This window comes from Apium graveolens, chromosome 8 (genome assembly GCF_009905375.1).
Source record: "Apium graveolens cultivar Ventura chromosome 8, ASM990537v1, whole genome shotgun sequence".
Classification (NCBI taxonomy): domain Eukaryota; kingdom Viridiplantae; phylum Streptophyta; class Magnoliopsida; order Apiales; family Apiaceae; genus Apium; species Apium graveolens.
This window is the reverse complement of record NC_133654.1, coordinates 69600429-69613152: the sequence shown is the minus strand read 5'-3', so window position 1 is coordinate 69613152 and position 12724 is coordinate 69600429. Positions and strand designations below refer to the sequence as shown.

General features: G+C 31.6%; 1 protein-coding gene across 1 annotated transcript; it reads right to left on the bottom strand.

The window, feature by feature from the left end:
• Nucleotides 1-10746: 10746 nt before the first annotated feature.
• On the bottom strand, nucleotides 10747-12489 carry LOC141679675 (protein FAR1-RELATED SEQUENCE 5-like). The gene has a single exon (XM_074486112.1). The coding sequence runs from the start codon at nucleotides 12487-12489 to the stop codon at nucleotides 10747-10749; it is 1743 nt and encodes a 580-aa protein (XP_074342213.1).
• Nucleotides 12490-12724: the final 235 nt, after the last annotated feature.

Here is a 12724-nt window from a genome sequence, read left to right as displayed (position 1 = left end):
TTTTTCTTCTAAATAATAATTTAACGTCTAAATTTTTATATACAAAAAAAAATCTTAAAAATATGTTATAAAACTATATTTGTAAGATAAATATCTTGTGAGAGTTGTTTGATTTAATACCAAATTCACAATATTACAATATTATTATATTTTTGTGTTTATATATATACTTGTTTCACAATTGTATTAGAATGTTCGGTCGGTAATAGTTGCATGAAGGAGTTGTGATTGGTGATTCCATTGGATTTTTGAAAGTGTCGTTTATTAAAATATTGATATGTAATTTTTTTAATTTTTTTATAAGTATATGATCAGTTTGCTAATTTGATTATATTGAATTTTTTCCCCAAATAATTTTAGTACGGATTGCGATGCCTCTTCCTAATAATTTTGATTTTGAGCTTAATACCTCACCTAAAAAGTAACAGACGTATATGAACTGATTTTATGCGTCTGTTTACAATGTATATACATATGTTCTGACCAGATGTTTAAAATAATATGTGTTCTTCCTATCACATACGTATATAATTCAGACATTATATGACTCCTCCATATGCATCTAGCAAACTCAGACACATATAAGCTTTCGTATAAGACACATATGACACATTTTGTATTAGTTATCACTATATTTTAATAATGTTATATAAAATTGACAAAATATTAATAATCAAATATGAACCTAACGTTAGTGACTAAAAAAAGTCTGAACCTAACATTAGTGAGTAAAACAAAAAAAATTATAGTTGAATGGTAAGTTTCTAAACATACAATAAGTTGGGTGACAAAAAAATTCATTTTCCCTTTGGAAAACTAGTTGTGAGTCCTAAACACATACCTACTTACTGAATAAAATATAGTAGAAGATAAACAATTTTCAGTTAGAACCTGATAGCTTGATCTATAGATAACATTCCGGGCGTGAATTTGGTAGCCAATATTGTGAAACATGAGCCTTCATAATATGTGAGCCTTTGTACACATCATTCGTTACACTATATGGCTGGTCGTCAATAGTGATATTCAGATCACTCAAAATTTGTAATTATATGATGTGTTACGCTTCTTGTTTATGAACTAACTCTATAGCCCGTGCAATGCACGGGCATGCTCTAAATTGGGCGAATCGATATTATTTTAGTTATACTTGTTGATAATATTTCATGTTGTCCCCCCTCCTAATGATGATGGATTTATTTGTTTATATGAATAGATTTTTATTGTGATGACATTGGTGCAATAGTGTTTATCTACAATTGACGTAGAGACTTGTAGTGACATTTCTTGTTTTTTACCGTTAAGGACGATCCATGGAAGTTTTTTAGAAATTTTAGTAATTTTACATAATATAGGTGTTTGTTTACATAAGATTTTGTTTTATAATTGTTATTTGAATTTTAGTATTCTTCAATTTTAATTTCCGACCTCGGTAACTCTTTCCCTCTCTCAAAAAATATTAATAAATCCACATCTCTCGGCATACTAGGCGCTTTCTGGTTGTATTTCATATGTAAACTTTACCAAGATTATTTATTTTAGTTAATATTATCCGTTCATGCCATAATGACGCAGTAAAATACCAATATAAACCAACATTAACATATATTTTATGAATTATGAAGACCATAAGTTAAAGGTTTTTTTTACATAAATTCACACATACATATACATATATATATATATGTATATATACATATATATATGTGTGTGTATATATATATATGTATTTATATATATATATAGGGGAATGATCAAATACAAACTAAAATTAAAATAGAAACTTAGAACTAATCTAAGCGATTAGATCTACCCAATCTAATGGTCCCCCCTAAATCACACACCCAACTACTTTGCACCCTCCCACACCCAATTTCAGCTTTTCCCCTTCGTTTTTAATTTGATTTTTCCCGTCAAACCGTAATTTTTTTTAAAATCCGATTTTACTGTATTTTTGTACATCTCTCAACGATCGATTTGCATACCATATGTGTTATATTTCGAATTACTTTTTTTAAAAAAATTATTTGGTTTCTAGTTTCTATTCTAAATTGGTTTTTATTGAAGTAGCCCCCTATATATATATATGAAAGCCCTTAATTTATTGATTTTTGTGTAAATACAAAAATATAATACTTAAAGTATGACATGGTTATATATAAATATATATTCAGTTAGAGGTATAAATGGTTGTGATGCACATAATCATATTTAATATATAAGTTTATCTAGTTCATTTGTTTGTAATATTTAATTCGCAAATGTTTATAGTAGATCTAAATATTAGTGTTAATGTGATAAATATGGTATATGCCAGTCAATTGTGTTATTAAAGGTTAGTGGTAGGCTGTGATAATATCATTAAAATTAATGATGAACAATAATATTTTGTAAAAATAAAATTTATTATAATTTAAATGTACTACCACTTTTTTATATATAACATGATTTTGTACTCAAGTTTCTAATGTATTAATATTGTTTATTTTGTTATAATAATAATAATATTATTATACTTATTATTACTATAATATAAATAATAATTATTATTATTATTAGAATTTTTAATATATATGTTTTATGGACCTGCTATTAAAATGATTTTTTTTAATGAAATTTAAAATTATTACTATTAATATTAATATTTATTTTTACTTTATATATAAAATTCACTTATTTATATTATTAATTTGATAATTAATAATGTATGTATTCTCGTTTTTTGAATTTAACTTACGTTAAAAATAAGGACAATTTTTGTAGACAAAAAAATTTGAATCATTAACTAAAAGAAAAATTTAAGGGAAATTTTAGGGAAATTTAAGAGAAATTTCATTTGAAGATCAGGTTTTTAATTTTCGGAGCAAATAAAAAGGATAAGACAATACTACGCCATGCCAAATAGAAAAATAAACGGAGGGTAATATAATATTTTTATTGTCTTGCTCTGATAATTAAGAACATGCTCTGTAAATATAACACTTTAACTAAATTATTATATATATACATATATACGTACATATGTTTGGATGTATGTGTGTATGTATACATGCGTGCATGTATTTCTATAATAATTAGTTATAATTGAATATATATATATATATATTAAGTATGCAATTATTAATCTATATTAGTAAGTCAATTATGGGATATCTTATGTATTATATGATGTATGCATGTATCTCTATAATAATTAGTTATAAATAAATATATATATTAAGTATGCAACAACTAATCGATATTAATAAGTTAATGATGTGATAACTTATGTATTATATGAATTATTATGCAATGATTATTATTTAAATTTTGTATACTAATTTTTTTTAATAGAGTATGTAAATTTTATGAAGAAATTATTTTTATGACTTGCATATTAATGATGTTTTAATTGATGTAATAAAAATTACATGAATGAATCTGTATTAATTATATAATAATGAATGAGTATTAATGATTAAAACAAATAATGTATGGATATTAATTATTGTATTTATGATTAAATTTGCTCATTAATAACTGTATTTATGATTAAATAAGGAATGAGCATTAATGGTTAAAATAAATATTGTATGGATATTAATTATTGTATTTATGATTAAATTTGCTCAGCGAACCCATGTTGCTGTATTAGATATATAATAGATGAGTTGAGAAACGAATGATTTACAGTATTTGTATACGAATATTTATGATCTTTGCATATAACTCGTTTGTCTAATTTATTCATCAGAACGAATATTTTTCAAAATTAAAGATAAACTGCTTTATTATTCGTCTATGATTGTTCGTACTTCATCTTCTATTTTCTACTTGTTGACTATTTGGAATCGCACACTCTTGAGAAGCCAGAAAGAACATGGGCATAAACTGTAGAATCTGAAGAACATCCCTTTTTTTCTGTTCTTCTATGTCCTTCCGCTTTATATTTGTGTTCATCAACAATATTTTGAAGTGCATAGATGTAAGGATTCCTGATGCTTCTCTTTTTATGCTTCCAAGTGATTTTGTGCCTGACTGTTGAACATGAAATTTTCTGGACCACAAAATTGATTTCATCTTCTCAGAACGTAAATTAAAGTCATGAACCAGTAGCAAATTAAAACTTGGTGATACCAGGGCTTTTATAAGAAGAGGTCTAGACTAAAAAACTTGCAGTGCATGGACAATACAAATCAAGTACCTGGATTCATTGATGTGCAACTAAGAAGGAAGGACACAGATGCGAAGATGCGAAGATGCGGGAAGTTCGAGTTCGTAGTGCGACTATACGGGAATTCGATGAGTATAATAATACGGGGATATGCGTGTGGGGAGACACGTGAGAAATAGACAAAAATTTTATACTCTCTCCGTTCTTTTCATTTCTTTAAGGTTTCTTTTTTGGATGTCTCATTCATTTTTTACATTTCAAAACTTACCAAAAATAATTATTAGGTCCCCCTATTTCCCCAATTTTCTTCTCTTTTCACTACATTTACCCCAATTTCTTTTTTTATACAATAAAAATTAATGGGTCCCACCACTTCACTCACTTTTCTTTCTTTTTTTCATTAATTTATACATATTTCTTAATCTCCGTGCCCAATTCTTTTAATAACAAATCAAAAGGACGGAGGGAGTACATATTTCATGTTAAACATAATAAAACCTACTAAAAAATCAAAATTTGTATGAAAATAAATCAAATGCATCATTTATAAATTTAAAACACCAAAATACAAGTGAAGTATTTTGATTTATGCAAAAATGAATACGATAATTAATATTTTTGTAATAACTAATAGATTTGGATACTTAATTTCGTGAATAAAATTAGCTAAAATAAATTTTAACTACATTATTTGAAGATTAAATTTCAGATTAATAACATGGAAGAATCTATGTGTCGGATACGGAGATATATATATATATATATGGGTCCCTATCCACAGCCATAGTTGGATAGGGACCACTTACAACCAACAAATCAGTACCATTGAAGTAAAAACCGAATGGTTAGGATCCGATATTCCCGCTATGTTTCATTGCGAGGCCGCAATGAAACATTGCGGGAGTGGCCCACATACTTCATTCCCTTTTTTACCATTTTCCTATGTTAATTCATTTATCAATGCTTTTTTAACTACATAAATATTAATTTAATAAGATATTATTCTTAATATTTCTGATTAAAAATTGTATATTTAAAAAATATTATAAAATATTTTATAATAATATTAAATATTATATTTAATATTTAATATTAAATATTTTAAAAGTATTGAAACATTAAAATGAAATTAATATATTTAAATATTTAATAATATATATTAAAATAATAAAGGAAAATATTTTGATATTTACATATTTTAATTATTCATTATTTTTAGTAATAAATTAAAATATTTGAATATTTGAAAATATTAATAATATTAAATATTAATTCGAATTTTAAATAAACATGAACCTACTACCGCAATGAATAATTGCGGTAGCGCAATGAAGCATTGCGGTAGTCGTCTTTTAAACACAGACACACGCAGAAACTACCATTATACCCGCCCCAACCCAGAAACAAACACAAAACACCGGCGATCAAAAGCGATTTTAGCGAAATCAAACAGCTCCTGATATCTTCCTTAATCAAGCAGCTTTGTTCTCTTTCTCTCTCTCTCGCTCATACATTCTTGACGTAATTTTCCGAAATATGTTTGTTTTTAACTGTTAAGGATATAACTGGGGGAATACAAAGTTATTGTTTTCAACAATAATGTGATTGCAATACAAAGTTATTATTTTCAACAATTTGGTTGTGTTGTTGTTAATTTTTCGAAATTAGTTAATTATATACCTGGTAATTTGTAATTTTATTCTTTTACTTGAAATTTAGGTGTTTAATGGGACACTTTGGTGATTTAGGGTTTCTAGTTTATGAATTATGAGTTTCGGATGTAATTTGTGCTTTTTAATTGGTTTTATTTGAATTTATTAGAAATTACAGGGTTGTTGTGAATTGTGATGTTTTGAGGTTTTTGGTGGGCTGACATGGCTAGCGAGATGGGTACGGTTGAGGAAAATGTGAGTGATTTTGGGGAAGTAGGTTTAGTTGCGGATCGTGAGTGTGGTGTTGAGAATTTATCAGTTTCAATGCAGTCATGTGAACCCTTTTGTACGGATCAAGTTGAGAAGTTTGAGAGTTTGGTGGTTGCTTCTGATAGAGTAGGGAATGATGCAATTATCGATGCCTTTGATAATATTAGTATAGTAGAGTCTTCTAGACAAAAGCGGGATGAGAAGGAGACACGTGGAAGTAATGATTTTGCTTCTGATGGAAAAGGTCTTGATGCTAGTTGTTCGTTAGTTTGTATGAGGAGTGACATTGGTAATGAACCGCTGTTGAAAACAGATGCTAAATTGTTAGAGAGGTCGTTCTTAATTAATTTCTACTTAATAAACTTCAATTCATGTCCCTACTTTACAGTTAGGTTTTTCCCCTTGTGTAAATTTAATTTGAATTTGCTATATTTTATATGTAATATTTTGATTTATTGAGTGAATAATTCGAATAAAAATGGAAAATATACAATAGTTTTTGTTAATTTTCATGTGAATTTACGTGCAAAGTAGTACACTTAAAAATTTAGAAAACATGTGTTGTAATAATTTGATTGTGTTGAGATGATATTTTTACGCATTTGTTTGTTTTCTTTTTCTTAATTACTGTTTGTTTGGAGTTGTACTGATGTGCTTTTTGGTTTAAAATATTGCAGATACTATGGACATGGAGTGTGTACCTCTTGATCGATCCTTGCTGACTATGCAGGACCGCCATATTAGCAGTCTGATCTGGGAGGGCGGGGACAGGAATACCGTAGATGTTAGATAGCTGACAACGAGGATGGGTGAGTGGCATATACTTCCAGATCAGCAGGCTCTGTTGGATGCATATGGTTTTGGGGTGTTCGGCAACCCCCGGGTGGTTCGGCAGAATGACATCAGACTTATTACGGCCTTGATTGAGAGGTGGAGGCCAGAGACTAACACATTCCACCTGCCGTGTGGGGAGATGACTATTACTTTGGAGGATGTTTATATGATTCTGGGATTACCGGTTACTGGCCGTCCTCTCACCCAGGGCGAGCTTGAGCACCCGAAGGCATGGTTCATGAAGAACTGGGAGGATCCGTCTATGTTAGAGCAGGAGCGCAGGGAGTTCTATAAGGATGAGCTGCATTTTAACCAGTTGAGGAACCGGTATGGGGCGAGAGCTGATACCAGAGATATGGATGCTGCTCAGATTGAGGTGCAGTGCAGAGTGCATACACGGGCCTATATGTTATTTATTATTGGAGGCGTGCTTTTCCCTACATCTTCGCGGGACGTGGTGCATCCCCGGTATATGCAGCTGATGATGGAGGAGTCAGAGATTCGTGATTATGCATGAGGTGGTTGTATCGGCATTTCTGGAGTTTAGAGGTTGATTACATTTGGCGTGATCACAGTGAGCGGGGCATTACTTATCCTCTTACACATAGCCAAGTAACAACTTTACGACCAGAGTTTTGGGTGGAGGATGATGTTCTCAATGCCTATGGTGAGCTCTTGAGACTTAGAGAGGATAAACTCTGGGAAAAATGGGAAAAAATTCCCAGAACTGAAAGTTTCAAGCCCAGGCGGTATTTCATTGCTCCTAGCTTTTTCATGGCGATGGCACTTGAGTTTTGTCCTAACTTGAAGGTACTCTATTAAACAAATACCAATGCTCCAACCTGCTTTTCTATAAACAGATATCAATTATGCTGTATAAATGTTAACCTATTTTTTGACTTGTAATTGTAGGCTTCTCCGAGTACCCTAAAAGGTGATGCCAAGAAGTCAATGGAGAGGTTCTTTAGAGATTATGCTAACAAGGGGGTAGCTTGCCTCTTCAGTTTTGTGACTTTGCATTTTTCCCCACGTGTGATAGCTCTCATTGGTTCTTGTTTGTTGTTAATCTCAACAAAATGAGAGTGCTAAACATTGATCCTCTTAGGGACGACAAAGACACAACAGGGAACATCGCTCACCCCTTCCAGTATTATATTATGGTAACTATATCATTCTTTAATTCCTTACCAGTAGTTTTAAATAGATTAATAATTAAATAATGACTTGTTAGGTTCATTCCCCGTGAAATATCATTCTTTAATTCCCTACCAGTAGTTTTAAATAGATTAATAATTAAATAATGACTTGTTAGGTTCATTTTCCGTGAAATATCATTCTTTAATTCCCTACCAGTAGTTTTATATAGATTAATAATTAAATAATGACTTGTTAGGTTCATTTCCCGTGAAATATCATTCTTTAATTCCCTACCAGTAGTTTTAAATAGATTAATAATTAAATAATGACTTGTTAGGTTCATTTCCCGTGAAATATCATTCTTTAATTCCCTACCAGTAGTTTTAAATAGATTAATAATTAAATAATGACTTGTTAGGTTCATTTCCCATAAAATATCATTCTTTAATTCCCTACCAGTAGTTTTAAATAGATTAATAATTAAATAATGACTTGTTAGGTTGATTTCCCGTGAAATATCATTCTTTAATTCCCTACCAGTAGTTTTAAATAGATTAATAATGAAATAATGACTTGTTAGGTTCATTTCCCGTGAAATATCATTCTTTAATTCCCTACCAGTAGTTTTAAATAGATTAATAATGAAATAATGATTTGTTAGGTTCATTTCCCGTTATTTGCAGGAAAAGTTAATCCCATATATGCTCAATTATTTGCATCCATCTCGATTTCCATTGAAATATACCCGGGTTCATGGTCTTGATGCTCGACCCAAGCAAGATGGTGGCAATGATTGTGGTGTGTATGTATCCAAGTACATGGACGCTATGCTCAACGGGATCTCCTTGCCATCAGCTGTGTGGAACCCTAAAGTTGATGTACAGACTTTTCGCTATCGGATGGCGCACGAGTTATTAAAAGGGGTTGCTAGACACATTTCTGAGTGGGGCATTCGACAAAGAGAGGCGGGACACTAGTTTGTTATTTGATTAGTGACTTGTAGTTACTTTAGTTAGTTGTACATATTTTGCCCGGTTGTATTTTATTTAGATTGGTTGTATTTATTTTGGTTGGTTAGATGTATTTATTTTAGTTGATTTGTTTGTGGTTGGCATATCAAGGCCATTTTTTTAAGTTTGGTTTGGTTTGGTTTGTTTATAGTTTGCATGTCAAGGCCATTCATTTTTAAGTTTAGTTTGGTTTGGTTTGTTTTTTTTATAGTTGGCATGTCAAGGCCATTCATTTTTAAGTTTAGTTTGGTTTGGTTTGTTTGTAGTTGGCATGTCAAGGCCATTCATTTTTAAGTTTAGTTTGGTTTGGTTTGAAATTTTACAGGTTTTTGGTTGACTTAAAAATAAATATGTCATGCCGGTTTTTTTATTTTACAGGTAAAGTTTAACTTAAAAACAAAGAGGTCATGCCGAATTTGTTATTATGTACTTTGAAATATTAATGAATTTTAATTAAATATTTTCAATGTTGTTAATGTTAGTACTTGTTGCCATTATTAATAATCCCAAAAAAAAAGTGACTCCAAAAAAAAATTTGAAAAAAAAGTTATTTTTGAAGATTTTTTTTTCCAAAATTGGGAAAAAAGTTTTCTGTAAAACAGAAAAAGTTTTATATAAAAAATAAATCATTTGCAAGTGCAGTGACCAATATGCAAAATTCGGCAAAGCCCAGTTTAGGCCCGCAATGTTTCATTGCGGGGGTAATCTGGGTTTTGCATAAATTTGCAGATTGGTCATTGCACTTGCAAATGATTTATTTTTTATATAATACTTTTTCTGTTTTACAGAAAACTTTCTGCCCAATTTTGGGAAAAAAAATCTTTAAAAATAACTTTTTTTTCAAATTTTTTTTGGAGTCACTTCTTTTTTTGGGATTATTAATAATGGCAACAAGTACTAACATTAACAACATTGAAAATATTTAATTAAAATTCATTAATATTTCAAAGTACATGATAAGAAATTACAATCAATTTTTTCCTTTTTTTCCTAACAATCTCGAGGGATAATTTCTTCTATCATGGCCTTCTTCCCTCACCCCACAAAAACTGCACTTTCGAAATTGTTTATTTGAACTTGACGTCTCGATAGCACTTTTGAATCTACCCGCTTTTGGACGTCCTTTTGTTTGTGACCTTGGGGGATCTAATAACGGATCATCTTCTTCATCACTTTCATAGTCCTCATTTATTTTTTTCTCTCTCTCTTCTCCCGGAAAAGACTTAATCACATACTCCTTTTCTCTCTTGATCACGCTCAACAAGTAATTGTACCGCGGAACGGAGCAACTACCAACAACGGACAAACCTTGGGAAGCTTTTCACAATCCACTATATTTTGCCATTTGAGATTCTACAACACTACCAAGCATCCGAGGGGTACACGGTAGAGGTCCCGCAACTTTGTTTCCGTTTATTGTCCACCTCATTGTTACAAGATCTGGCGGTATCATCGTCTTTTATTTCTTGTTAAGGTAACGGATCATGTGTCTACAAATCATCCCGGAATGTTCAAATTTTTTACATGTACAAGAATAACTCCCGTCGATGGAAACCTTCAAGAAAAAATTCCTTCTATTAATCTCCGGCAAGGTGGACTTTTCTACCAAATACATCTTTGAAAGATAATCTCCACAACCTTTCATGCTTTTCACAACAAAAGATTGACTTTTTTGAAGCTCTTTTTGAAATCACTTAAACATCTCTTTTGTGTATATCTTGGAGGCATGTATCTTCATTGACGAGTTAGAGAATAGTCTCCTTTCCTTGTACTCGGTGTCAAAATTGGCTTGAACCTCCCGTAAATATTGTGAGTCCAAAGCTTTTTGTGAATTCTCAATGAATTCTTTCAAACCGGTCGACGCTTTCACATACTCATCAAAAAATGAATTCATAGACTCGCTCCTTGAGGTGGTAGTCATACCGGCGGCAAAATGTTGTTTCGTGAAAGCAAAAACCCATTGCCGTCTAATTGCATACATATCATTTAGCCAATTGTGATTTTCAAGATCATATTTCTCTTTCAAGTCCTCCCACCTACCTTCAAATTCCGTTGGTGACAATGACTTGTAGATACATGCATTAAAATCCGTCTTGAACTCCGAGTATTGAGTATACAAAGTAGATAGTTTCTCGGGAAACTTGCTACTAATATGCCACGTACAATATGTATGGTTGGTGTTAGGCATAACCTCGGAAATGGCATTACTTAAAGCGATGTCTTGATCCGTAATAATCGTAATAGGTGGCTTGTTATCGACCGCTTTCAACCAAGTCTTCAAAACCCATCTATAAGTAGTCTCTTTCTCGTCCCTTGTAAGTGCAAATCCAAACAAAATATTTTGGTAGTGGTGATTCACTCCCGTAATTGGAATAAAAGGCATGTCATACCTATTAGTCCGATATGTCGAGTCGAAAGTCACCACATCTCCAAAATTCTTGTACGTGTTAAGCGGACGAGGATCAACCCACACCAAACCCCTAATCCGATTCTCCTCATCCACATCCACTCGGTAGAAAAAATTGCCATCACTTTGTTTTTGCAAGTCTCGTAACAAAACCAATCCACACTCCGCATCACCGGAATCAAAAACCCGTCTTCGAATGTCACTTATTACATTTCGTACGTCTTGAGCGGAAAAACCAATTTTTTCAATACCACCACACGTCTCACTAAGTAAATTCATCACTTTCGGGGTCTCGATACCCGATTTGTTGAATAACTCAATCAAAGATCGGGTAAACGGATCTATGTTGCGTGATCTTTGCATGAAATTTACCTTATCCGATGTAACCATAGCATGATTGTGCTCTAGGTTGACCTTGGTTACTTCCCATTTGTTTGAGCTTACTTTGTGAGCAACACACATACGAGCACGACAACAAATTCGAGGAATAACATCTCGAGGTCGTTTTCCTTTAGCCCTATCTTCAACTTCCAAGGGTTTTGGGCCCAATCTTCCACCCTTTCGACATATATACAAACGTGACGATATACCACCATTTCTTGAATGCTTATGACTACTTCGAATAATTATCTCGAACCCTATACTTCGACCATAACCTCGATAAAAACTTTCCGCTTCATCCAACGAATCAAACATCATACCAACACAAGGAACTACATCATTCATATTTCCAATAAAATTTTCATCATTAATTTTATCATCATCATCATCGCCATTAAAAGAATCATTACTATCATCGGAATCACCGTGAACATCGTGATTCTTCCAACCGAAACCAACATCATCATCACTATGCGTTTTTCGCTTCCCCGGATCATTAACTTTATCTTCAATACTATCAACATCTATTACTTCATCATCATTAAAGATTTTACGATAAACCCTCTTTTTTGTGTGGGGGGTAACATAATTAAAATCGTTATGATCACTAGATGAACTTGAATAATCAAATAAATAAGAAGCCATGGATATTGAATACTAACCTTTTTTTTCAGAAGAATAAATTTGAGCAGAATGTTAAGAAGCAGTGAAATAACAATGTTTCAAAAATACAGACATTTTAAGGTAGTTGTGTGCATTAAATGCACGCCCGCAATATTTCATTGCGATGGCCGCAATGAAACATTGCGGCACTGTACAAACCCCCAAGCCAACAACTGTAAATATTTGCAGTTCAAAAAAACTTTACAACGTACCCCAA